Genomic DNA, 27,562 nt, shown 5'->3' on the forward strand with positions numbered 1-27,562 from the left:
GTAGATGAGACACACTGTAGAAATATACACAGATACACAAACATTAGAAAAACTTTTCACAAACTGCTTTATTTAAATAGCTTACAATTCTGAAAAATTCTCCAAAAACCACTTGAAATTTGAAAACTTTGACCGTCAGGCCTGCCTGTTGTATCCTCAAATAACACTTTTACTCCCAGATGATTACTGACCATTATTTAGGTAAAAGCATTTTGTATCAGTTTATGATACACTAGATAGCACTATTATTATTATTTTACAAAAGGGGACAGTAGAGAAATAGCATAGATATAATTCATGTTACATCCAAACAATAAGATTGTTTTTCTTATTTTTTTTGCATCTTATGGGTTTTTATTCATTTAGTCTCAGCTCTAACCCAATTCCAATACTCTTTAGTACTCAATGGAAGTACGAGAATGAGAGTTTCAATGGTCATCCATCCATTGTTTATAACCGCTTGTCCTTGCAACACTATCCCCCAATAAATACAAACTTTCAAACTTACACTGAAAAGTGTTTTAAATTAGTGAAGTAAAAGTCTAAAAACCAAGAAAAACTATGAAAAATCACAAAAAAACAATCAGCAGAGATGACAGCTGCTATGTAAGAGTATGGTTCATCAAATGATTTTGAAATGCTGCTCATTTATTCTGTGCATGTCTTAAAAAGAGGTTAAGCAAAATAACTACACATCATTTGAAGCGCATTGTAGAGTTATTAAAAAAGCCTACAATACAAAATGACACACAGCAAACCAAGCTCAGACTATCAACACACACAAAAATGCCTGACAAGGCGCTTTGCTATAGACTACATAAGCGACTGAGTGACAAGATACTTGGTATCTTGGAGCAAAGAAACAGTGAAGTAGTTTAACATCCAGCTGAGGCTGGTTGTCAGACTGCCCACCGTCTTCATCTGTAACAAACTGACTCCAACAACATTAGATGTAGCTGTGATTCATTTTAAAAACTAACATGGTCTAATGTTGCTTATAAAGGTTGATGTTAAATTGTTTAGTGTATATTTTAGTGATGGACGGTTCTGCTTATCTACTGACAGTACAGTATATTTGTGGCTTGAAATTGACACAGTAAGGAAATCAAAGCCTTTTTTAAAATAACACAGAAATCCAAGCAGGTTTTCAGAATCGCCTGGTTTTGGCACTGCTTTTTTTAAACAGGCACCCAAATGGGACCCACTTGTTCTTGCTGTCCCACTTGCTCTGAATCCATTTACTTTATTCCTCTTTTTCATGAGTTGAGTTTCATGAGTTTTAAATTGGAGTTTGAATGGATTATTTTTGAACCAATTTCCAAAAGTAAAGTAAACTCAATATGTTGGATTTTAAAAGCGATGCTTCACAGTGACTATGTTATAGTGAGTTCAGGTGATAAGGGACAGGAGGTACTGTGCACAAGTCTAAAAGCACATTGTGATTCATTCAGTGGTCAGAAGCAACAGCTCTCCAGGATTTCAGTCACCGTTTTTCCTTTTCCACCCACAATTCTAGAGATTTACTGCAGTAAATGTGCTTCAATGACAGCACCCAAGAAGGCATTACTTTTGAGGAGAGTCAATGCTTTTTAACTTAGAAAAAACTTGTTTTTTTAAAACTTATTTCAGAATTCTCATCTAGACATATTTCACAATAAGTATTTCTAGCCTGTCAAATTATCCAAATTCCTCAAAAAAATCATTTTGATTCCAGGTTGTAAGGCAAGAAGAAAATGCCAGTGAAGGTGAATATTTAGGTAAGGCACAGCAGCCAGGCTAGTTATCTCAATTTTTGAAGGCACTGTAGATCATCCTAACCAGTAGAACTGTCAGGAGACACCATGGTCACAATGCCTGGAGATCTTTCTCTGATCTCAACTTTCTCATCTTGGTTTACCTGAGATTGTTCTGAGCTGCTGTTAGAAAGACATGAGCCTTCAGCAGCTTGTAGTATTTTTATGTTACCTAAAGAAATACTTTGTGGTTGACTGATTGGATCTGGATGTAATGGCTTCCGAGATTTGAACGTCATGTTGAGGATGGGATAGCTACCAGACTCTGTCATGGCCTGACACACATGTTCCCAGGCTGTGACACCGTTAAGGCAGTGGGCTGGGTTGCTGACAGCCTGGCAGAGTAACTCTGTGTGTTGACGCAGCTGGGAAATCTCCTGCTCAGTGCTGTTGCTCTGGCGAAGGAGCTCCTTTGTACGCAAGGTAATGTCCAACAGACCCGACTGTCTGAGAAGTTCTACCGTGTTGAGGAATCGCCGATGGTGAGGACTAGAGTTGATTTTCCTTTGACTTCCGCCGTCTGAGTGATCAGAAGATGCAGTGTGCAGACTAGAGACGGATGGAGATCCTGGGTTTGTGGAATAAATGGTGAAGGTGGAAGAGGACAAACTGTTTCTGCTTGACAAGGTGCTCAACAGGACAGAGTTTGAAACTGTCGGTTGGTTGTGATGATGTTCCTCCGACGGACCTGTCGTTACTGAATTGTCTTCAGTCTTACGTTCTGTGCACATCCTCTTGCTCAAATATTGGGATTCCTGGTTTGATAAAGACTTGTCAGGTGGTTTCTTGATAGGATGTGGTGCTATGCGAGGGTAAGACTTAAGAATAGGAAGGTAGGTGTTGTTTATTTTATTTCCCGTGACTCTCGAATTTTGGGACTTGAAAGGCTTGATAAGATGAATCGATGCTGGCACAAAGTTTGACTGATCCGGGCTGATCATATGTGGAGAAACAACATGGTTGCTTATCCTCATGCTGTTATTTACATGCAACTGACTTCTTTTCAGGGTTGTGGCTGGCTGTTGGGTGAAAGAACAGAGAAAAGAAGAAAGCAGCTATATCATTCAGGAATAAACATGGCACGTAGCTTCTTAAAAGATGTTTAAGAAGCTACGTGTTGTAAGAAGGCTGTACCAAACTGTGGTTCAAAGAACAACTGAAAACATTTTCACAGATAGGTTGAACTTGAATTGATAGACTTTAAAACAAACTCTTGATCTCAAACACAGCTTCCTATTTTTGTTCCTACAGGTTTTAATTTATTTCTATGTTTTCCATTTGAGTATCTGCAACTAAACTTCTTTGCTAGTGTAATTACCTTGATGATGTAGATGGGTTGGTGAACCAGTTTGGTTGACATGACAGCAGGATTTCCAGTATTTCTGCCACCATGTACTTTAGATTGACCAGTTTGTGGAGCCTCTGCATGTTCTACCAATCTCAGCTGGCTTTTGGTGCTCCTCTGGACCTCAATATCTGTCTGCTGCCAGTCGGAACCGTCTGGGAATCAGAGAACACAAAATGAAGTAACAGCGTTCAAATCTTTGTCAGGCGTCTTGGAAAAAACCCCTCAAAACTTCTGCATTTGATAAAATGCCCAGTTGTAACAAATTATATTACGAATCTGTTTTCACAATCAATTAAGTGATTTGTATAGCACATTTCAGCAACACGGCAGTTCAAAGAGCTTCACATCGTGAAAAAATAAAAGGACATCAAAAACATTATAGTCAACAATTGAATATGTTGGACAATGTTCCACGTATTACGGTTCAAACTCAACTCTAAACAGGTAGGTTTTTAGTCTAGATTTAAAGGCACTCAGTGTTTCAGCTGTTTTGCAGTTTTTGGTTCTGGTTCTGGGGATGCAGAGCAGACCAAAACTAGAAGACTTGAGAGATCTGGAGGGTTGATACAACAACAGCAGATCTTTAATGTATTGTGTTGCTAAGCCATTCAGTGATTTATAAACTAACAACAATATTTAAAATCTATTCTTTGGGTTACAGGGAGCTTGTGTAAGGATTTTAGATCTCAGTTTGAAGTTTGGAAAAGCTTATAAATGATAAAATAAGTCTTAGCTTTGATTAATGTATTAATCTTTGAATGTGAATTTGGCTTTTAATTCTGTTCAATAATTGAATCTACTTTATGATTGGATGTCTAATGTGATAGGCTAAGCAAGGGTTTTAAGATGCAGAAAAGAGGAAAAACTTTTGGATGACTAAGACTTGTGCTATATATGTTTATTTGGAGTATAATTCCTGCAATATTAGCATGTTGTTTTCCTTGGTATCATATAGCTCCAAATACAAGATGCCCGATAGACAAAATTTGAACCAACAACCTTCCACTCTGAGTTATCTTCTGGCCAGAACGTCTGTTTTGTTGAGATTTCCTGTAGATGTAGCCTACAGGAAAACATCTTTAACACAGTTTTTTGATATATTGTGAGGTTGGCATATTTTTGTACATTAATGTAGTTTTACATAGCTTTTTAGGCTACATGCACACATTTACCGCAAACACTTTAACTCACCAGAATACCCGGAGTCTTTTTCTGAGCTGCAGCTGGAGCCTCTTCTGTTAGAATCAACTGCATGCTTCAGGTCACGTATTGCCAGCAAGGTATTGCTGTTGCTCTTATCTTTCGCATTCTTGCTTGATGGTGCACAGGGACCATTTTCCCTGAAACAAAGCTGCTCTTTCGGCATGACGGCCCTTAAAAAAAATGTGGTATTTACTTCAAGATAAAAACAGTTTGGTGAAAGGTTACTTGCAATAGTATTAATATCACTGGAACTTAACCAAGTTTACCATGTTGAAACCGCAAGCTTTTATGCACTTTATTGAAATTTTAAATAATAGACCTAAGCAGTGACTAGAACTGAAGTGAATGGAAGAGAAAAGATCAATTTTTAGTTTTTGTATTCAGGTGCCTTTACTCTGTCAATGTCCAGTGGAAATAACTGCTTTGGGAAGTTACATAAGTAGTAATTAGAATAATTTCAGTATATCTGTTCTATGAAGACCTCTAAGGTTTGTAAAAAAATAGTTATGAAGAAATAGCATCAGGAAGACTAAGGGACACAAAAAAACAAGTTGAGGTTAAATCTGTAGAGGCTTAAAGCTGTATCAATATCTCATGAAGAACTATTCAATCTATTATCTCAAAAGACATTATAGCACAGCTTCAAAGGTAAAAAAGAAAGCAGGGTTGTCTGTAAGGCGCTGGACAAGGGAGGCATTACTCAGTCGTTGTCCTCCTGTTTTAATCTGATGAATACAGTTTTTCTTTTTTTTTTAAACATGCATTTTTTTATTACTTTCATTCATAGCTACAGTGATGTTGAGGGTGTAACAGGTCTAAACAGAGAACAGCTTTTCTAAAGTTTCGACAATTACTTCCCTGTGGAACTGAAAGCTATTAATTTAATTTTAACTTTAAAATTAAATTAATAGCTTTCCGTTTAATTTTAACTTTTAAAATTAAATTAATAGCTTTCAGTTCCACAGGAAAGTAGTACAAAAACAACTGAATTTAATCCTCTAACAATTGGACATGACCTGGTATCTTCCTATTATCTACCGGTGTCGAAATACACAACAAAAATCTAATATAATAATCAGCTGTGCATATATTCCATCTTTACCTGTCACATGGGATTTAGAGCATTAAAATGAGCCGTTTAATTTATCGAAGCTTTCTCCACTCGTGTTTACGACATAAGCAGCGGCGGTGGTTCCGTGAATGCACCACACCGCTCCTTCCTGCCCCTGTTGTGTTATGTAACATTCAACTTTAAGACCAGCCCTCTGTGAGACGCTTCCTTTCGCACTGCTCCTCTCATGTACACATAAATCAACACATTAGACAGACCCTGGCCAAATTCAAAAGTGAAGCCCCAATATGGGCTTTGCAACCTTGTGAAAAAAAAAAAAAAAGTTGCAGTAGAGTATTAAAAGCATCTGTGGAAATAGGTAATACAGCATGTTTCCTGCCAAAAGCAGTATTGAACTTACCTTCAGAGGTAAAAGAGTCGATTATATCACGATAATGGTCGTTTCCTCCTTCATCAGAACAGTTTTACAAAACCAACAAATAGGTTAGCCAGCAGCGCCATGTTAACAGACGGATTTACGGCATTAAATACATTTATCGTTCTTTGTTACACAGGCTACGCCAAGTAATAAACTACACAAAAACGGGCTGAGATTCTGCAATATCTGTTGTCAAACGGGAGAGGCTAACAAAACAACATCCGATTACCTTCAAAATAAAAGACTCAAGTAAGTCAAACTATGAGAGCAACCGCCAGGATCTCGCGATAAAATACTATTTTTGATCATTTTCTGTGCAGCTTAATATTAAGGTCAACGGTTTTTACAATCCAGTAAGGAGTTAGTAAAAAAAAATCTGAACGTGTCCGTCTTTTGTTTTGCAATCCAGACGCTCTTGTAGGTAGCTTGATGACACTGTTTTCCACATGATGAGAAAAGTGGCATGTCATTCGATCATGCGTGGACTCAAAATTCTTGTTTTAAAAAAAGAAAATAAATAAACTGTCAGAAGAAGAACTAAATCTCGACTTTTGTCAGTGTGCCCTCAACTAACTCCTCTAGTTTGACTACATGCCAAGCAAAACAAAAACAGTTTTTTACGGGAGCACAGCGCTCATTGGTCAATGAGACAACTACAACAACCAATCATACAATAGTGCACGTACAGTTGGCATAAAGTAGAGCTCCCCACCTTCAAGACTCAGAATTTTATAACAAATTCAAGCATAAACGCCTTTGAACTGGATTGTACGGAAGAGGATTAGGGCCATCGAAAAAAAAAAAATTCTGTAAAGTCAGAATTCTGAGATTAAAGTCAGAATTCTGAGATTAAAGTCAGAATTCTGAGTTTAAAGTCAGAATTCTGAGATTAAAGTCAGAATTCTGAGTTTAAAGTCAGAATTCTGAGATTAAAGTCAGAATTCAGAATTCTGAGTTTATTCTCAGAATTCTGACTTTACAGAATTTTTTTTTTTTTCCGATGGCCCTAATCCTCTTCCGTAGGATTGACTTTATAATTTGTCATGAAATAAATAATACACTTTATTCTTCAAATATCTTGTTTTTTACTTAAAGTATTGAGTTACTCTAAGCATATTGAATTGTTTTATTAATAAATGTGTTATATAAAATCTGAAGAAAATGTACATTTTTTTAAAGGTCAGAAAATCTGATTGTCAGAAATTAGTCAAAGCAAATGTACAGTAGGTCACTGGCAGGAGAAACCTGTTGGCAGTTTAGAGCTTTTAGTGCCCTAAAGGTTTAGAGCCCTAAACTTTATATAATATGTAAGATGTCATACATCTTACATATTCTAAGATGTTTTACATCTTAGAATATGTAAGACAATATACAAGTTTGTGTCAATAAATTAGAGTATCATTTCAAAGTTTATTTCTATAACTGTTAAAGTGAAACTCATTCATTATACAAAATGAGCTTTTATTTCTGGTTTTTTATGTGAGTAATGACTTAAACTTGAATTTTTAGTAAAGTGGAATTAAAAAAAAAAGAAAGATAAAGAAAATACCAAAAATGGATTTTTGAAAAAGCAATTGTTCAGTTGGTTGAATCCTTTCACAATATGCAGAGGCTGTTGTCCTCTGGACAGTTTTCCTGGCTTGATTGCAAACTCTGGCCATTTGTTGCATACCTTCCCCCTTCTTATTTTCTGTTCATTTACTCTTCAATAAAGACCTAAAACATTGTAAAAATCTTACAAGTTAATGCCTACATAAGATTGTTGAACAGACAGTTGTCCAGCCGACAGTTACTGACAATCTCTGTAAAGAGGCCAAGACACAAAATTCAAGAAGCTGGCCTTATAGAGCGTATTTAAGCATAAGGATGGAAAGTTAAGTGGGAAAAAAATGTAGTAAAAATGTACACCAACAGTGATAGAAGCCCCGAGAGGTTTGCATTGATATGTTTCATACAGACTTTTGTTTTTAACATAAAAATTAGTTAAAATTTGGTAGAACTGTTTTCCATAAAATTTTTCTTTCCTCATGGCATGAGTCATTTTGTGACGTGCACTTGTCCATACTAGATCAAAAACACAACATTACTGCCAGTAAGGAGTAAAAAAAAAAAAAAAAAAATTTTTAAAATTGCCAAAAAATAAAATTAAGCTTAATCCCAATAATGGAATGAATATTTTTGGTTACAGCTGTATATAAATAAGGTAATACCATGACAAAACATTGCAGCAGACTTTATTTTACATTAAAAAGATTTCATACATGTTGACAGACGACCCACATCCTCTCCACAAAAGACAAGAACACATCAGTACAATTAAAGTATTTTCTAAATTGGCTGCAAGTTATTATAAAACGAACTTTGCTACATTCTCGGCTAAATCCCATGCAAGGAAACAAACAATTTGTCAACATTCAGCATGAAATTTCTCACACTTCAGACCCTTAATCTGCAGCTCCTTATAAAACACAAGTGATATTAGTTCAGATTGAGCTTAGGCAGAGTACTCAATGTGTCCAATTCAGAGATGTCAACTGTAAACACTCAGCAGACCTGCAGCATTATTGAGACCTGGGTGTCTACTGACTTGCAATCTCTTTGGGGATGAATATTTAATAAAAGTAGAACAGGTCTCTTGGGAGCTGGCTTTGGCTGCAGCACTAGCTAGAATATGCATGATCCTCAGCAGAGTAGGCTCACTGAAAAAGCAGCATAACAAATAAGTTCAGAACAAAATGAAGAGCCATTTTCACAAGAAGTACAACATATTTGGTCACCAAGCAAAAACAGAACATTGACAAATTGCACACCTGCCAACATGGATGCTGGAAGCCAGACACCATGCAGCCTCTCCCTCTGGCGTTGGACATTCCTGTAGAACTTGGCGGGCCAAGCAGAGGGCTGCGCCAGCCAGCTGTACAGGCAGAAACACCACACACTGGGCCTCTAGCAGAGAGAGTTCTAGTAGATAACGAGCCATCCACACCACCTGCAGGCACAAGTGACCGCTCAGACTCCACCAGCATGCAACAGCAGGTGGAAAATGACACACGACGTGGTTTTACCGTAGCACTGCAGCGAGCAACAGAGGCAAACAGGAGGAGGAAGTGCAGCGGGGGACTGAAGGACAGATCAAACTTGAGCGCACACAAAACTTTGCGTTCCATTCGCAGAAGCTGATGCTTTGTGTAGGTGTGGTCCATCAAGCTGCAGAGTGCAGACACCTGGAAATGTCACAAAATACTTTAGAACAAAAGTTTTTCAAAAGCATGCCTCGTTGATTCCAATAGTCTGTTGAGTTTTACAATGAATGGACCATTTATTCAGACATGCTAGCCAGCTCCAGTTTCTATAGTTGGGCAGGAGTGAGGCAGCATACCTCTGGAAGGAGGCTCTCCTCTTTCTTTGCAGCAAGAAAGAGGCAAACCATGCCAAGGAGCTGGAGGTTGGCTACGGACACCTTCAGCTGTCGCAGGGAGTGGTTGAGGAGGTGTATTGCTAGGTAGAGAGTCTCTTCCTGGAACTGTAGCAACTCCTGACAGGAAGTAAGCATTGTCTTTATTATTAAAGATCAGTGGTAAATTTAGATTTTGTCAAACCTGAAAAACTTTTTGCTAAATTCTTCATTTACTCCCAGGTACAGGTTAGTCTACATCAGTGGTTCTCCAACACCTTATGACACTTAAGTAAATTTAAAGTCTAGTTACGACCACCTTTACAGACTGATAGTAGTACAACTAGACTGCTTTTTCAGCTTTTTATGTAATGAAGGGGGAAGGTGTGATCAGATCTCACTGGCACCGCATATAGTTCTAAGACACAACGTGTGTTTATGTTTTCAACTTTTACTTAGGATTAAACTTCCAAGTTTGAAGTTAGGAAAAAAATCCCTTGACATTTTGAGTGGTAGAGCTTCCCCACCAACTCCAACTTAAAAATACAAAATGTCCACCTTGCAAATAGAAACTTAGCAATGGCTGGAGTTTTATATTTTTATGGCACTTGTGGCCTCTACCAACAGCCACCAAGCAGAATAATGGAGCAAGAATTGGGGAGACACACAGCAAAGGCCTCAAGCCTCAGGAGAAACTGAGGACAGCTGCGATGACAACCACAGCCTCCGCATGTATGCACACACGTAGGATTACTTCACAGCTGGAGTTTTTAAGTTATATTTCTGATGTATTACATTTCCATGAGAACAGTGGCACAAACCGAAGTACAGAATGTGTAAAATAAGCCTGGCTTGGATTGTCAATTAAGGTCTGGTCACATTCATTGTCCAAAGCTGGTTTAATAACTTCACTCAATATTATTCCTAACTCAAAGATTGGATTTGAGTGGTAAATGGAAGACAATACAATTACCGACACTTTCTAGTTAAACAACATACACTTGTATTCACTTGGCAAATTATTTATATTTTTCTGCATACCTTCTAAATCCAGCCCACTGTTGATGCATGTGACACAGTTTGCTAACCATGCCCTTAAGCTGATGTGATGGAGGTTCCCTGCAATGATTTGGTGAGCATTTATGTTGACAAAGAAAACCACCACTCACATGAACTTGAATGATCCACTCTATTAGGATAGCTCGAGTAGCATCAGTGAATTGGCGAGGGAGATCAGCATTGGGAAAGGAGTATTGCATTTGAGTTCTCTACAGTGTGTGTGTGGGGGGGGGAAGCAAAACAGGAAAAACATCTTTAAATGAAGCAGTTGCTGTTTAGCAAATTGTTTCGGCCCTCATGTTTCTCACCATCATGTCCAAGAACATGTCCCAGGCATACGTTCGATCCCAAATAAGGTCCAGATTCTCAAGTGCTATCTCGACTTCGTGTCTCAGTAAGCTGGGAACCAGGGTGTGTAGGCTGTGAAGCCCCTGCATGCCGTGCGGGTAGAGGAGCACTGGAGCCTCCACACAGCAATCTGCTGCACAGGGAGAAAAAGACCATAGAAAAGCCTTTTCATTTCTAAACAAAAATAGCAAAATGTTATTATAAGGAGTTTTTGGCTACTCGGTTTTAATTTACAATTCAACCCCCACTGAAATCACAACTTTTTACATAACCAGAAAACATACTGCTAGAATCATGCCCCCCCGTTATTTATTTGTAGTGCACAAACATCTCAAAGTGGACAGACCAGGAAGTGCCTAAAACCTGAAAACACTACCAGCCTTGCATGTCCTGCTATCCTCATGGAAACCCATGATGAGGACTTCACTGGTATGAGTTGATGGCCTCCTTTCCTGTAGGAAAAATACATTCAGAAGTTGGGCTGCTTAGATATCCAAGCTGTCAGCTTGTTTCGTTCAAAGCACAAGGTGAGTGGGAGAAGGGTTGGGGAGAGAAACAAATCAGCTGCTTTAGGATGAAGGTGGTAAACAGGACAGCAGGCCTACCCATCTGCTCTCTGGTTCCATTTTGACTGGGGCCGTTCTGGACTCCTCCACTTCTACAGGCTGAAAGCGATCTATAGGCCCACAGGCATTAGCCCAAGTTCTTAGTGGGGCTCTCCTCTCATCCGCCTGAAGGGACAACAGATTGCCTCTGCTCATACATGCTGATGATCATGGACATTTCTTTAAATGCCTACCACCTTGCATCTTTTGCAGGATGTTTGCAGAAATTTACATTGATTTCTGCTCTGGCCATATTAATCAGAGACTCTCTGACACCTGAGATCAACTAAAGTTTTTTTCTCCCTTCTCATTTAAACATGAACCCATCTAAGATTGGGATTTCACCAAAATGAGAAAAGAAAGCCATGTAAATTTAGAATATACATTTAGAAACAGTTATATTTCCTTCCGTTTCCTGTCAAATTGTTTGAAGACTGCTAAGCGTATAGTCCATATAGAAAACAACCTCAAGTGGGTTATATTCATAGCAATTGGCAAATTACATCCGATGATGCCATGGGATTGGATCCGATGAGCACACGGTGCTCACCTTCTTGTGCAAGTCCAACAGGGCCTTGGAGTCGCAGAACCCGGTCCTGGCCATAGAGACAGCCGGAGACAGAGTTCTCGTGTCGGGGCCGCTGCAGCTACTTACAGCGGAGCTCAGGGGAGGCCTGACAGGAGAAAGGAGCCACGCTGCCCGGAGCGACGCTAATAAACACAGCTGGAAGACACTGATTGGCTTTAAACATCCGGTGGGTTCAAGGCGAGCGATAATTTACTAAAGAATTGACGCTTCTTAAAGTACAATCTGCAACCTCCACCTTGTGTTTAAATAAATTTATGTTTTAGTTGCACAACTTTTCCCTTTCAGAAAGTACTATAATTTTCATTTCATTTTTCTTCTAGCATTTTCTTTCGAGTATGTCACATTGTATTCGTTTTCCCCTTTATTTGCATTATTCAACTTAAGTTCACCCCTCCACAGAAATTATGTAAGTGCAAAAATTTAATTGGGGTAATCAACAAATGCTAAGTAGAAAGTAGAATACAAGAGGGTGTTAAAAGGTTTTCCATCCACATTGGCATTCATGACTTAGGTTAATACACCACCAGATATTAGCAACCTTTCCATAGAAATCGATGAGATCTGAAAAACTAAGTTGGTTTGTCTGTCTCCTCTTATCCGCCTATTTCACTTACTTTTTGTCTTTGCAGATTTGTTCACCAAACTTCTTCCACGTATGAAATTGTGCCACCTACTGCTTGTTTTGTGCAGTATGTCAATTTCTACCTATCAGAGGGACGTTGCATTCTAACTTTGACATCTGACTCTAGTAATTTTCTGATACTCATTGTTTACGGTAAAGAATGTATGACTCCAATGAAGAACTCAGTCTTGGCAAGTGGTCACTTGTACTGAGCCAGGTTTTGCTGGAGATTTCTTCCTATTAAATGGGAGTTTATCCTCTATTGTCACTATGCATGATTGGTATGAGGAATTACTCTAAAGATAACAATGCATCCAATTGTCTACTGTCGTTTTATGCTCGTCCAGGAGGGGTGTATCATACCCATACATATCATCAATGACTCTATGTAATCTGATGGATTTCCTTAGAAACATTTTAAGCTATTTTGAATAATAAACTGAACTTGATGCACTGTTTGATAACTGGGATCAGTTGGAATTTGACTGAATTGAACAAACTTTTATAAAAAGCCATAGGGTGACATTTGTTGTTAATTGGCACTCAACTGAAATTAACCTCTACAAGCAGGAGATCGCTTCATTAATTACGGTCATAATCAGTCTGATTTTAGTAGAGTCAACTGACACAACAGGCATCAAAACAAGGGCAATATTTTTATCAGAAAACATTAAACCACTTGCATTAAACGAGATTGGATTATGTCCAAGATTGCTCAAATGTCATTTGTGAAAAACAGAAAATACAGTTGGTGAGAGATTGGAGATTGTAGTTATTGTAATTTAGTAGCACATAAAGTGAACAGATTTCTCATTAAGTGAAAGCAGAGCATAAAAGACACAGACACAGGTTTGATCAGTAAAAAGGTTTACTGGCACATTATAGTTGCAAATATAAGCTACCATACTGTAGCAGGTATCACCCGTTACATTGTAAAGTCTTAAAAGGGGGTGGGAATTCTGGCTAGGACAGCGTCCTCCCTTTAAAGATTGTTTTTTGTTTTTTTTTCATTGCCCTCTGAGCATCAATTAAAAAAAAAATAAAATGTCTCTGTAACACCAGAATCAGGTATGACATTCCTGACCGTTGATCACATTCAGATATACAGAGAAACATGTTAACCATGGTAAAGCTGCAAATCAAACACTACAAAGCTACAGGCCTCCCCTTCTACTAATGCTGCATTCACCAGCAAGCTTCTTTTTTTTCCTTTTTTTTTGGTATTTACATAATAATGAAGAGGCACTTGTTGTGCCAGTGTACGCCTACAGGAGAGGTCAGGGGTGTTCACTTGCATGTTCAGCTGTGAAACATTGCTTAAAGCGTGGCCAACAGAGAGGTTCAATCTATGGCTTCACCACCAAGTTTAAAGAGTCCGGCAGCATCCCCTTGTGGCCATGAAAGCAATGAAGGCAAATCCACAGTGGAGTCCATCAGTGCAATGGTTCTGATATCGGGCCCTGCCAAAGCAGGACTCCAGGACAGAGTATGATGACTGTGCCTGAGCCAGTGAGAAGAGGTGCTGGAGTTGTTTCAGCATAAATCAAAGCCATTTGATCACGGTATTGTCTGCAGGAACTGAGGCCACCCCATGGTCTTTGCTGTGTTGAAAAGCTGCTGTTTTTTCCTGTGTTTGAATCACTACGTTCACTCAAGCATCTAAACAGGCACGCTCTTTCACTCGAATCAAGCACACGAACTTAAAGTCACCAACAAACAAGCAAAAATAAAAACTAACTCAAATAAAAATCACACAAACATAAATTAATGTGACAAGAGAGATATCTTAGAGGACGCTAATTTGTTCATGCGAAACCTTCAAACACGTTAAGTAGTCAATGTTCTGCAATGTCTGTAGGAGAAAGCATCAAAAGGACAGTTTTCTTATCATCAGTGCTACTGAGTTTATGACTAGCTGATGCTGTTCTTAACTCAAAAACTATCAGGGAAAAATTAAGTTCAGGATTTATGAGGTTTAGTCAAATTTAGGGCAGTTTGTTAATACTTATGCCTTAAGAATGTAAGGAAATATAAACAGAATATGAATTACAATTTCTCCATTCCAATGTAAATTTTTAAATTGTAATTTAAAAGGGCTTTTTGGCTAAATATGGACCTAGCCTATCATTTCTCTAATGGTATCCCCTTGAAGTTAAAAACTTAAAAGAGTTTAAGAAAAACAAAAACATAAAGAAAGCAGTTCAAAAAAACTTTAATATATTCATATTTTTATATAATGTACTTTAAACCAGACCATCTGTCTTGCAAAATTTGAGAAATGGACAAAAAGGGAGGAAAACTCAACAAACAAAAACATGAAACAGAAAAAAAAAAATGTTTTGATGTTCTTTTGTCACGACTTAAAAAAAAGCGAGATCTCTTCCAGCATCACAACATAAAAGTTTGAGTCAGCTTCTCTCAATCATGTGCCTTCACGACTAAAAGTATGCAGGTTTTTTCTTGAAACTAATACATATGATGTTTGGGCAGTTCCTCCTTTTTACAGATGAATTAAAGGCAGGTTGAACAGGTCACACTGTTGCTTCAAACATACAACTACATACATTTTAAGTGCTCAGACACTTAAGGAAACAAATCAGGTTCTAAATGTGAAACGTTGAATCAAATCAACAAGATAAATGTCCAAAAAGTCACTTTGAATGATTTAGGCTTTTTTTTTTTAATGAAGGGAGAAATTAAAAGCTAGGTTTAAAAATACTTAAAGACGTTGCACTGATATAAAAAAAAAATATATTGCTGAATAACCATCTCAGCAAGGGAGGAAGTTTTACAGAACAAAAGACAGAGTAAATACTTAAAACGGGACATTTTCTGGACAGGTCCAGGAAAACTGGGGTCAGAGTTTTATTCAGTCTTTATCAATATGTACACATGGAGAAACTAGCCTGGATATTCTTTCTACAAAACCAGAGACTAGCTGGAATCTGAGTTTACAAACCTGGACTCCACGTGAATGAGCGCTGCATCACATTAACGAATGCAGTTTCGACAGCAAAGGTAAGCCATGCAATAAGGTCTGTTTGTTTGTCTTGACTGAGACAATTTAACAGCCAGCAATCAGAACAGCAATCTTAAACTACACGGCTTCAAAATGAAAAACAGCCCACTGAGTGTGTTGCGTAGTGTGTCCTCTCTCGCCCATGTTCCAGCAAAACGTTTAGTTTAAAAACATGCATAAAAACGACACAAATGGATGGCTGACGATTCAAGCTGTTGTTCACTCGTTCCTCTTGCGCTCTCTCTGCACACACGCATACATTCATATCCTCTCGCCCATCCGCATATACACCCTGTGCAGTGCAAACACCGTAATGGCAACTCTCCTCATCGTCCCCCGTGTCCTTGTCCCCCCCTCCCCCCCTGCTGTAGGAAAACCCTACACTTGATTTGTAACAGCAAGTTCCAGAAAGGGCACTTGTTATTTTTCTTTTTAATCAAAAAAAAAAAAAAAAAAAAAAAAAAAAAGAAGAAAATTTGAAATATGGCTTTACATTTAAAACCGATGAAATAATAATAATAAAAAAAAGTTGTTTCCCCTCCCTCAAATATTTTTCATTTTCCAAATTCAGATGATACTTTTTAAAATTCTACCAAGTTTGATGATGTAAATATGTAGTTTAAGCATGGGTCATTTGTTGTGCGTGTGTGTGAGGACCTTAGGTACAGCTGGTAAAGATGAGGGACTTGCTGGCATAACCTGGTTTGAAGTGTAAAGGCTTTGATGTGGTGTTGCAGAGGTCCAGCAGGACGTGCAGAGACAAAGCTGCCAGTCTATTCAAACAAACCTGCTGAGCTCGGTCAGGCATGGGCCGTGTGTTGAATTCATACTTTATAAACTATATTTTTTTTCTCCATAATTTACCTGTAATTGTGTCAAAGACAGAATGAAAAATGTGCCTTGTGCCACTTTTTTTTTTTTGTTTGTTTTGTGTCATTTTTTTTTTATTCCTCACCAGTGCAAGGGTGCATGTGGGATTGGGATTGTGATTGTGTGCCAGCCTGCCTGCTTGTTCATGAGTCTTAGTGATCATTCCCGTATGCTGGCAGAGTATGAGAACTGAGGGAAGTGTGTACGCTGATCTGAATCCTCAACATCTAAGCTGTCATCTGGAGTGTACACACAGAGAGTGAGAGAGAGAGGGAAAGAGAGGGAGAGGAAGAGGGAGGAGACAAACATTGGAAGTTAAAAACAGATGTAAAAGATCAGAGTTACACTCAAAAATTCAAAGCATATTTGCTTACACTTGTCTGGAGGAGTTATTGTAATAGATTGTGCTGTGAACTCATCATCGAAGTAACGGGTGTCTGTCTCTGATGTTACTTGGGGCTTGAAGGGTGGGATAAGCTGAGAAAATAGACAAAAAGAAAAACAATCACTTTACAAACTGCCGCCTTATGTTAAGTATCACATCGTATATTTCTGTTTCAATCCTCTCACTTTTTTTTCAATGACGTCCTGCCAGTTTATCAAGGCAAAGAACTTGTGGGTCATTACATCTTTGGCATCGTCTGGTCCACCTCCAAGTCTGTTAAAGGAAAACAACATTACTATCACCGCCATGTATGTACCGGCTATAAATAAACACGCAAACATGGCTATCAGAAACGAGCAGCGAGTGACGCTGAACAGTTTCAAAACAAATTTAGTGCGTGTTTTTTAGTAAGCCTGCAGGCACAGCTCAGGGTGCTAATATTAGCAGTTCTCCTGCGACTGGCAGAAACACGGGGACTTGACCAAAACAACAATCAATTATGTGCCTGCTTAAAACCATTACCCAGAACCGAAAACAATCAGCGAGGTACATGGGCTGCAATAACATTATTACTTTGTTTATAGCTGAGCTGCCAAGCACACTCAGCAAAACATTAACTGCAGCAAAGTGTCAACCCCAAATAAAGAACATTTTCTGAGGCTTTACAGCTCTTTCTTTGAGAGATTAATCTATCAGCAAATGAATGAGCACAAACAGCAGATCTAATTTTATTCTTATATTTTTAAATCACCAAATCCCAACATGAACATTTACTCCTCCTTAAACAGTCCAACAAAAGAGATGATAACCCACGGAGACGGAATTTTAAATGATAAAATAGACGAGTAAAAATAAAAAATTAAAATTTTGCTTTATGCCTGGTTTCCTGTAGCACCTTGTATCTTAACACAGTGGTACAAGCACCAATCGCTTTGCTTAGTCAACCTATAGTGGCATTCAGAAGAAGTTATCTGTGTTTATTATGTGTGAGGTTGGTACGAACATGCGCTGGTGTTTACATGAGGTGTGTTTCCACTGCAATAACCTGTTTCAGGAACCAGGGTTGTTTTCCTGGGGATATTTCTGAACCTCTATTGTTTCCTCTAAGAACCAAAGCCAAACCAGATTACCAGGAAATCTACCCTAGTAAATGGTTCTGATAGGGAGGCACATTTTCTGCTGAATTAAGTTCGACAGGAGTAATTCAATGTTTTTCTTACATTCAAATTTCATAATATAGTCAGTTTTTCAAACTTTCCTAGAAATTTCTCGTACATGGTTTGTTGTACAGACTACAATTATTAAAATTTGTGAATGTACCAAATTTAAAGGGATGCTTCCAACATTTCAAAGTGTCAATGTGAAATAAAAGCAATAAAATGGAGATTTTGACAACAGAACGTCGGCCTTTAGCCCTTTTAGTGTGACACAGAAGAGGAACGCGGTGAATGCGGTTTCTGAAACCATACACAAAAAAACCTCGCATAAGCACACGTGGGGTCAGTGCGACCTGTCGGTCCAAATGACCCGGTCTTGCAACCGGAGCCGATTCTTTTCTCTTCTCTGCTCCAAAAGCATGTAAACAGGAAGTCTACGGCAGTTATGCATTTCATAAAAAGGTGAAAGGCGTCCTTAAAACATGTGGAGTGTAATAGATGGAACAAAATTAATCAGTTAGGGATTTATTGTTGAAGATTACGGCTTTTTTCATCACAATTGGAGCCTTTCTAATTACATGATTTGTCATTACTTTTAGTGACAAACTACCTAAAAGCCTCTAAGTCAAGTGGAAAACCTAATAATTCAGATGTTATATGTCTTAAAAAATTTGGTAACACTTGCAAAGCTGCAGCTTTCCTTAAGCATGTGCTTTATTTAAATAGAAGCACAAAAACAATTAGTCTCCCTGTAACACACACTTATATATGATTGGAATAGTTTAGTTTTAAGTCATACCTGCAAAATTTCCTTTATTTGTTAATATTTGCTATGAGTTATAAACTACAGTGAATCAGATCACCAACCTTTGTTTGGGATCTTTTTTCAGCAGGCCTGCCAGCAGGGCCTTGCCCTCCGGCGCCAGGGTCTTCGGGAAGCGGATCTCCTCCATGAGGATGAGCTCAAACAGACGCTCGTGGTCCTGGTTGTAGAACGGTAACCGACCACACATCATCTCATACATCACCACTCCCAGTCCCCACCAGTCCACGGCACGGCCATAGTCGTTGTCCTCCAGTACCTGACGGAGAGCAGAAAAAAAAGGAACATTCAATTACGAAAGAAAACAAACTTTAAAAAAAAAAGAAGGAAGTAGCCATGAAGACCTTTTGTTCTCTGGTTACGTTGCCATTTTAAAGGTAATCGCTTCCCATAAAGTTAAAGAGCAAATCTTAATAATTTAAAAATAGGCATACACATGAATGCTAACTACTAATATAGTTTATGAGTTTATCATACCTCACAAAGCAAAATATATAAATTCTATTTTTTTAATGACAGTAATGCAAGACATAAATGGGTTTAAATGATATGATGCTTACTCAGTGTTACTCTATATGTATCATTTCCCATTTTGTTTGCTTTTCAGGTATCATTTTCTTAAACGTCACCCTACCAACACGTTTCTGTTTTCTTTTCTGATCACCAGAAAGACGAAGACTTTACCTCTGGCGCCAGGTACTCTGGAGTTCCACAAAAGGTTTTCATGGTGGCACCGTCTGTAATTCCCTCCTTACACAGCCCAAAGTCTGTTATCTTTATGTGGCCGTCTTTGTCCAACATCAGGTTCTCCAGCTGCGCATGAAAAGATCCAATTTAAAGTTAAATCCCTTCAGCAGTATGACTGGCAGAGAAATGGAAAAACTAGAGAAAGCTTTCCTCCTGCACCTTTCTCTGAAGGTTGATCTGCTGATTATGATTTTTACTGTTTCTGATTTGACTTTCTGAGGACTATAACACTTAAGAGAAGATATATGCTGCAGGTGTTTTGATTCTAACAGAAAATTTAAATTAGATGCAGGATTATTCCTAGAATAAAAGCATATTTTCTTAACATATTCTACAAAACTGCATCTAAAAGCTTATGCTGGAAATGGGCCCATGAGTCCCAATAAGGCTTATTTTATGTGAAGAAAGATAAAATAAGCAAACATAATGAGTTGATATTTATTGCCTGAAACTTGACCGTTTCAGTTCACTGCCGGACTGATTGGCTTTAAATAGAGATGCACCAATGACTTTTAAACCAACAACTGCTCAAAGTTCAAACTGAAAGAGGAATAACTGAGCTTCAGCTTAAAATGCTGCGGTTTCACACTGCAAAAAATCTCTCTCCCTCTTGAAACTCAACAGCAGTCCAATCACTCTGAACAGTTTACATCCATTTACCACAATCTGTGCATCATTAAATCAAGAAACAAATTACCTTTAAGTCCCTGTAAACGACATTGCGTGAGTGTAGATACTCCAGTGCTGATACTATTTCTGCACCATAGAACCGTGCTCTATCTTCTGTGAATATTCTGTCCCGGGATAAGTGAAAGAAGAGCTGCAAGAGAAACAACAATTTAAAAAATAATAATAATCTACAAGTCAAGTGTCAGAATACGCATATTCAACATCTAAAGCCGTCTTACAAACTTAAAAACAGTAAAAGCAAACACGACATTTGCCAGATTTTTTTTACAGCATAACTGAATTTTAAAGCTGACTATACTTTTCATTTCAACCTCCACAACAGTAATATAGAACTATGATAACAACAGGCAGAAAAGGAAGCCTTACTTCTCCTCCATTTGCATACTCCATCACGAAGCATAGCCGGTCGTGTGTTTGAAATGCATATTTTAGTGTCTGAAGAAGAGAGGAAAATGCGTGACTGGGTTTGAAGGATAAAACAGTCTAATGCTTACAAACAAACAGCTCAAGTACAGGTGACCCACCGTTAGAAAAGGATGCCGTGTGTTTTGGAGAACTCTGCTCTCTGTAACTGTGTGAGCCACCTCATCCTACATGAACACACACACACACACACAATTTTGGTCCATGTGGTGACAGAAAAACAACATGCTATTTCTCCAACACAGTTTAAAACAAAGGCTTTAATGTGATAGGATTTACTTTAGCAATGATGACTTCTTTGCGGAGGATTTTCATGGCATAGTACATCCCTGTAGCTTTCTCCTTAACCAAGATCACTTTTCCAAACGTCCCTTTGCCCAGCAGCTTCAGGTAGTCAAAGTCACTCATAGTCTGGAGGAGAAAAGATGAATGTGTTTACTGTCCAACCAGCCTGAACTACTTTCTGTTTTTTAATGTATTTTCAACCAGAATCAATAAACTGGACATTATCTCAAACACCAGATGATGTCCGATGGTTCTAGTTGTGTGCTAGAATTTTTTTTTTTTCATTCCGATATAGCTGGATATGTTTGCACTGGACGCAACATTTACAGAATACAATTTGAGTAAAAGTTGGGAAAAAGAGAGATTAAGAAATATTTAACAATAGGTATAAAGCTAAGACAGGCAGTCTATAAATAAAATCTATAAAGCCAAAGTCAATTTCAGGTTAAGAATCAACGCAAAAAAAAAAGAAAGATAAAACATTTTGCTCCTCTTTATTTAAAGAATGCCCCCACCACCACCAAAAAAAGGCTTTGAGAAAGAGGCTTACAGTTTGAACAACTTGCTCAATAAAGATGAGCTTAGCTGGACAAACACAGCAAGCGATTGGCTGCCAGGCACTGCTTGAGCAAATACTAACCACTTTTGAACGGGATTTGCACATAGCAATTTCCATCTCCTCTGCGCCGCTGCTGTCGCTGGGTGAGCCAAATTTGATCTCCATGGGCTCCTCATCCTGCTGCTGACTCTTCAGGCTGTTTGCTACTGTCTGGATCACCTGCATCCATTCCTCCCTGACCCGGAAGGAAGCAGATGTCGACCTCGTCAAATCGAGTCTTATCCCATGTCTAAATGACTCAGTGAAATGAAATCAAGTGACTGTGTGTGACAAACTTTTAAAACATCTTTAGTGAGATGAATGTTAAACTGAACAGTCCAAAATTCAGGGTTAAAATGTGATCAATCAACCTAAGTTTAGAGGATAATCTTTGTGTTTTTCAGCACGGAGCCTCTGGGATTTTCTACCCAATGACAATTTCTTCGGTTGGAGTTAAATAATCAGGTCTAATCTGGCACTGAATCCTATTTTAAGCAGGATGGATGTTCCTACTTTCATAAACTATAAGGATTTATCTCTACGTAGCAAAAACTACTTCAGTGTGTTTAAATTTGCTCTGTGTCTTTCTATCTTTACTTCCTTTAAAAGAAGTCAAAGTCATTACCAATCAAACATGTTAAACATAGTGCTGCAATGACACTGTAAACATGTGGTTTACGCTCTCATACATGTGGTGAGGAGCTCAGAAATGATGTTTGCTGGCTGTGTGTAATAACAGGCCGTCTAGTCGACATCCCAACAAATGTTTCACAGAGCTGACGTTTCCTTCTTTAAATGATTTTAGCTGACATATGTTTATGTGTGAGATAATAACATGCAAATATTTAGCTTGTGTTTCAGCATGACTGGTTTCAGTTTCAATTCACCACAGAAATAGAAGAAATGTTTTTATATTTAAAATATTTTTTTTCCCCCACTGGTTCAGTGTGGTTAATTTTTTGCATTTGTAAGCTAGATTTTTAGTTGTTAAGAATTTTTTTTTTACCCATTTTATTAAGGTCAAATTTATGACAAGTCTTACCTCTCGCTGTTGGTCTCCACATGGAAAGTCCGCTCTATAACGGTGGTCCACTGCAGACATCGAATTACAAATGTGTTGGGCTTGGGGCGCTCCGTCTTCATCAGCTGGCACTCTACAGAGCACAGACACATCAGACACTCCAGACAAAACATGAAAACACAACGGCAGCCGGACGGGAAGCCAACCTGCGACGGAGAAGTTGTTGAGCGGTGGGAGGCTGAGGTCACTGGACACCTCCGGCTTGTCTTTGTATCCGATAAAGGATCCATCGCTCTTCAGGATGAAGTAGCGAGGTCGCCATGTTTTGATGTATTCACCTGGACACAAAAACACGAGAGTTTGTGTGTCTGCGTTTCACCACTTCTTCTTTTGATATTTCTTTAATAGAAGGATGGTTTGGACTTTAGAGTGAAGTTCCATGAAAGTATCAGCCATAGTTTACTCATCTCTAACAGAACAATGTCTTACTGCCATTAACTTTTAAAAAAAGTGAATAAATCTTCAGAAGAGTGTAAGGCTTACAGCTAGTCAGAAGAACCAACTATTTTAGTATCTTAAAAATGTTTCTCCAAGGTATACATTGCTACGTCAGTCCCTCCAGAAAGTTGCGGCATTGATTGCAACTATTATTGCTCCTTCACTCATAATTTGCAAATTTTGCGCAGACTTCAAATTTTCACCAGTCATCGCAACTTTTCCACAAATCAGACCAATCACGTTAACGCTTTCCGTCTTCTCTGATGAATTCTGACCAATCCCTGAGACTCCTTAACGTTCTGTCTCACAATGTCTCTTGAAAGCTGAACCATCAAGATGAAAGTGTGTTTTATGCTGAACTGTAACGTTCTTCTTTTCTTTTTTTTGTCAAAAACCTCTTTGAGATGCTCTGCGGGTTTTTGCGTCCAGTGCAACGGTTTTTCTTATACTGTGTAAACTTATCTTGTTAACATCAATAGCCAATATGGAATTATTCTTTTGCACTCTGACAACTCCTCAGGACGTAATTTCATTGGTATTAAGGGCGCTATTTATACAAGATAATCAAAAGCGTTATTTGCGCTCAAAATTTCAACTATGTTAAGATACTGTCTTTTTTGTGTGCAACCATATTATGGCAAAAATAAAGCTAAAAAAAGTAACATTTTGACAGCGACTTTTTGAAAAAAAAGTGCAGCAAAATCAGTAACTTTGGACCATGATCACAAAAATACATCTCAACATCCTGGAAGGCTACAGAAGGGAATATTAATTGTTCCAGTCTCTCTAAAGACTGTCTTTAGGTTTGTTATCTTTCTCTAAGTCGAAAACATCCATCTTGTCACAGAAGGTTACACTGACAGCTGATGGTTGAATCAGTTTGACTGATAGGTGGATGAATTCATCTAGATATTTCCAACTCAACTAAGAAGCATATGGCTTTATTTTACGAGAGGTAAGATAACTGAAGCTACTACCTTCACAAAATTTCTCTTACAAAAATTTGGAAAGTATCCCTTTAAGTTTTCCCTGTGAACAAAAACTAATGTGGAGTCTTTAAATGGTGGGATCCCTCCTTGTTTCAGCACAATTAACAAGTCAAGTCAGCATTTCCATGGGGAAAGGACCGGGTTCGACAAGGCAAGTCTGCATAGCCCACTTCATATTAGTTCCCCATCTTATATTGAGAGGTGTGGAAGAAATTTATTTTTCTGGAAATTGAAACTTTACTCCTGGGATGAGAGTAATAATGACATATTATATATGCCCCAGTACACTGTGTGCCATTAAGTTTACTGACATAAATATTGTGAACCCATTAAATGATGACAACAGAAGGAGAAGAAAAGAGAAACTGTGAAATATAAGGATAGACAGCATACTGTTAAGAGTTATAATACATTGTAAGGAGAACATTGTAAAGAGACAGCATTGCTTTTTGTGTCTGACAGCTCAAACATTAAAGCTGAAAAACAGCCGTTTTGTAATGAATACCACATGCAGGAAAATAACTTCAAAAAATAGCTTTAGTTTGGCACTGAGCTACCAAACCGTGATAATGTGACATCAGAAAAACACTAATGAAGCAAGCTTATTATTTCTGACATGAACTACACTGTCATTTATTGTTTAGCAATCTATAGTTTGTTGAAAATGGACCCAATGCAACAAAGCGTACTCATAAATATAACGTTTTCACACATTTGTTGAGTTTTTTTTTGACACAAAATTAGCAAGATTATTTAAAAAGTCTTTTTTTTCCCCCTTTTTGTTATAATAAAGGCTAATGGAGCTTTTCATAATTTTGCTGTTATTGTATTAGTAGACAGGCTAACTTCCTGTTTGATTGTTTCTTGGAAACAACACAATCCACAGGACAAAACAGATCAAGGAGTTGTTGAAGCTCATCACTATAAAAAATTGCAATAAAACTTAAAAGAAAGCTAAATGGCAAAACGTACTAAATTTTATAGTGTTTTTAAAGTCATATCGACCACTCAAAACACTCTACACTCGTCACATTCACCCAAACCCACTCACTAATGTGCACACCTCCAGCAAAAAAAAATCATTTCTCAATAGCAGAGGCTCCAGACTCTCTCTATGAATGGAAGTGAAAAATAAGGAGCTGGTTTTCACTAGGCTACTATTTCATGCTGTATGTAGCACACATATGGATTCCAATATATTTTGCTACTGTATATTCAAATATTTTATGATAGACACAAAGAGCCTCCTACCTCTCTTGTGGAGCCATCCTTCTTTAACAACAGTGACTTCATCCATGCTGGGGCAGAAGGCTGTTGGGGCAGGTAGGGGGCTGCAGGGAAGCTGATGGAAACTGGTCTTATTAGGTAAGTGCCTCACAGTAGCTTAAGATTATATGATACAACACCTGGAGGACAAAACAAAAAATAAAAAAAACAAGACTTGTGAAGAAAAACAAACTGTTGATTAAAAAAAAAATAAGCATCTTATAAAGAGATTAGGAGAGCACTCTACACATGTATTTGTAGTCGACATTAGAAAACACCCAACAGAAAACATAGCCACGGGCCATAGAGACATAAAGGAAAAGAGAAAAACAAACAAGACACAGAACCCAAAAGAAGTAAAACTACAACCTTTGAGACAAAGGTTAAGACATAAAGTGAAAGCAATGTATGAAGGTAGCATATTTTCTCTCACATGTCTCTGAGAGCTGACAACATAGCAACCTACTTGGAAAATAAATCACCCTCTTAAGCACTCTGGTGTCCTGAAATACAACTCCACAACACTGAAATCTGCTGAAATCTGCACACCATCATCATAAACCAGTTGGGTTGATCATGCAAAGCTGCATATTGTAACCTTGGTCTTCTAACCTTTATGGTATGTCTAAAAAAAAAAAAAAAAAAAAAACATGGCTGCTGTTTTTGAATTCCAGTGGTGCCATGTAAACCTTATAAGGTGCTCCAAGTCAATGATCAAACAGAGAGAACGATACAAAGCTCTTCATTTAAAATGCAACGGTCTTCTCTTTTGATTTTGGTAACTGTTAGTGGACAGCCCCGGATCCAGGGTCAGCCCAGAATCAACAGCTTAAGTTAGATAATAGGTTTACCAGAATTTCAGGGAAATTCAGTGAAAATTACAGAGCTGAGTGATTGTAGCTCATACACTAACAGAAATTGCTTTACAGAGCTAAAAACAATTAGACATAAGAAAACACGTTAGAAAAGATATAGAGTGGTACAGTGGAAAACGTCATAAATAAATAAAGGCAACAACAAAAACCCAATATAATATAAAAAGATAATATGTTAGGTTTCAAAAAATCTTTAGTTATAATAAAAAAAAAATCTTCACGCAAACATGAAAATATTGGGGAAAAAATCCAAACCAATCATACATGTCAACATATTGCTTGTTGCTTTTCTTTAAACCAATGTCTAAATAAAATAATACATAATTATTAAAATCACCTAAAAGCCATATTGAGCAGACACGTTTTTAGTTTTATTTTTTAAAACGTACAGCCGCAAAGGCTGTTTGAACTGCTTTGTTTACCAAGATAAAAACAGATAAGGCTTCTCTCGACTTCAGACCTTTTATAGCTCCCCATAGTTATCTACGCTGCGAGTGCACAGAGTACTACTAGGTAATTGCTTTTTGAGATAGTAAATAAGAAAGCCAACCTTTCACTGTAAACAGGTTTGTCCTCGCAAAGAAAAAAAAAACACATGACAGTTGCTGAAGTTTACGCAATATTGTTTTGCGGCTTTAAAACCACAACTAAGCAGGAAAAGATACTGAACACGTATAGACAGCAAATAATGCGTAAAACTACCTTTTTTTACAAACCCACACATTACTACAATCAGCCCACTGTAATACAGTAACGTAAACACAGCCACAGCGTTGGAGGGTGGTAGCTAGCTAACATAGTCACCAATCTTTCAGCTTTTAATGTGCATTTAATGTGCTTTTAATGTATTATGGACATGACTAATATAACCTTAAAGGTATTTCAAACAACATTAAAAAATACGGGCAAAGACCAGAACACTGACCAAGGGCGCATTAAGATCAAACAAGGCATCTAGCCAAAACATATTTTTAAGCTAACAGCTAGTTAGCATGTTAGCCACCTGCGCTAGTTCTCATTAATATCTACCCTTACCTCGACTTCGGAGGCAAAAAATATCCGCAACCGTGGCTTTCCGAAGAACCTCTGAGCTAAGCTGCACGATGCGCCGACAAGTTACGGTTGGGAGCTTGTGTGTACTGAACTCTGTCAATGATCACACAGCTTTAGCGCACACTGCTCACCGAGCTTGTTTTCTTCTCTCGCAGCGGCGGAGACGGGCAGGAGCGGCGGCGTGCTCGGTCAGAAGCTGCGGCACTCTTTTACCTAAGCAAGCAGAGTGGTGTATAAAGTCCACTCAAGTGGGAACGGAGTTCGTTATTGGTGGCCGAACCGAGTTTATAACTTAAGACAAACAAGCCGCTTCTCTCTACGGGTTTAATGCGGTTAGTCGCTTGCTTAGCATAGAAGCCCTCCGTCTGAGTGTCACTACCAACAGCCCTGCAGACGCACACAATGGGAAGTG

The 27,562-nt window shown here is 38.2% G+C and overlaps 3 protein-coding genes across 4 annotated transcripts; all 3 read right to left on the reverse strand.

Annotated features, from left to right (window-relative positions):
* Positions 1-50: 50 nt before the first annotated feature.
* LOC116707712 (CLOCK-interacting pacemaker) lies at positions 51-6,409 on the reverse strand. Of its 2 annotated transcripts, none has more exons than XM_032545184.1 (4): positions 5,817-6,409; positions 4,333-4,514; positions 3,112-3,293; positions 51-2,812 (listed from the first exon to the last, which is right to left on the reverse strand). In XM_032545184.1, the coding sequence occupies exons 2-4, from the start codon at positions 4,505-4,507 to the stop codon at positions 1,814-1,816; spliced, it is 1,356 nt and encodes a 451-aa protein (XP_032401075.1). In that variant the 5' UTR covers positions 4,508-4,514; positions 5,817-6,409; the 3' UTR covers positions 51-1,813. The 2 variants fall into 2 exon arrangements, with proteins under 2 accessions (XP_032401075.1, XP_032401076.1); XM_032545185.1 differs by lacking the exon at positions 5,817-6,409 and adding an exon at positions 5,447-5,800.
* Positions 6,410-8,051: 1,642 nt separating this feature from the next.
* ccnp (cyclin P) lies at positions 8,052-13,198 on the reverse strand. Its single transcript, XM_032590737.1, has 9 exons — positions 11,791-13,198; positions 11,241-11,366; positions 11,012-11,087; positions 10,596-10,768; positions 10,398-10,496; positions 9,214-9,369; positions 8,900-9,058; positions 8,645-8,823; positions 8,052-8,533 (listed from the first exon to the last, which is right to left on the reverse strand). Exons 1-9 carry the CDS (start codon positions 11,842-11,844, stop codon positions 8,365-8,367), a joined length of 1,191 nt encoding a protein of 396 aa, XP_032446628.1. The 5' UTR covers positions 11,845-13,198; the 3' UTR covers positions 8,052-8,364.
* Positions 13,199-13,639: 441 nt separating this feature from the next.
* Positions 13,640-27,562, reverse strand: akt2 (v-akt murine thymoma viral oncogene homolog 2). The gene is made up of 14 exons (XM_032590736.1): positions 27,133-27,562; positions 25,208-25,362; positions 22,676-22,807; positions 22,491-22,602; positions 21,491-21,644; positions 20,845-20,976; positions 20,667-20,732; positions 20,509-20,577; positions 20,150-20,272; positions 19,390-19,518; positions 18,750-18,964; positions 16,911-16,998; positions 16,715-16,817; positions 13,640-16,579 (listed from the first exon to the last, which is right to left on the reverse strand). Exons 2-14 carry the CDS (start codon positions 25,251-25,253, stop codon positions 16,500-16,502), a joined length of 1,449 nt encoding a protein of 482 aa, XP_032446627.1. The 5' UTR covers positions 25,254-25,362; positions 27,133-27,562; the 3' UTR covers positions 13,640-16,499.

Source organism: Xiphophorus hellerii, chromosome 18 (genome assembly GCF_003331165.1).
Source record: "Xiphophorus hellerii strain 12219 chromosome 18, Xiphophorus_hellerii-4.1, whole genome shotgun sequence".
Taxonomy (NCBI): domain Eukaryota; kingdom Metazoa; phylum Chordata; class Actinopteri; order Cyprinodontiformes; family Poeciliidae; genus Xiphophorus; species Xiphophorus hellerii.

Bases quoted from the DNA above. Each gene is read 5' to 3' on its own strand.
- LOC116707712 (XM_032545184.1), bottom strand. From the start codon at position 4,507: ATGCCGAAAGAGCAGCTTTGTTTCAGGGAAAATGGTCCCTGTGCACCA. The intron at 3,294-4,332 runs GTGAGTTAAAGT...TCTGATTCCCAG, and splicing joins AAAAGACTCCGGGTATTCTG to ACGGTTCCGACTGGCAGCAG. The intron at 2,813-3,111 runs GTAATTACACTA...TTCACCCAACAG, and splicing joins AACCCATCTACATCATCAAG to CCAGCCACAACCCTGAAAAG.
- ccnp (XM_032590737.1), bottom strand. From the start codon at position 11,844: ATGGCCAGGACCGGGTTCTGCGACTCCAAGGCCCTGTTGGACTTGCAC. The intron at 10,769-11,011 runs GTAGTGTTTTCA...CTCCCTGTGCAG, and splicing joins TAGCAGGACATGCAAGGCTG to CAGATTGCTGTGTGGAGGCT. The intron at 8,534-8,644 runs GTGTGCAATTTG...CTGCTTTTTCAG, and splicing joins TCCAGCATCCATGTTGGCAG to TGAGCCTACTCTGCTGAGGA.
- akt2 (XM_032590736.1), bottom strand. From the start codon at position 25,253: ATGGATGAAGTCACTGTTGTTAAAGAAGGATGGCTCCACAAGAGAG. The intron at 22,808-25,207 runs GTAGGAGGCTCT...TTTTGTGTCCAG, and splicing joins AGGATGGCTCCACAAGAGAG to GTGAATACATCAAAACATGG. The intron at 18,965-19,389 runs GTAAAGTCTTCG...GCTCTCCGTCAG, and splicing joins CAGAGTACCTGGCGCCAGAG to GTACTGGAGGACAACGACTA.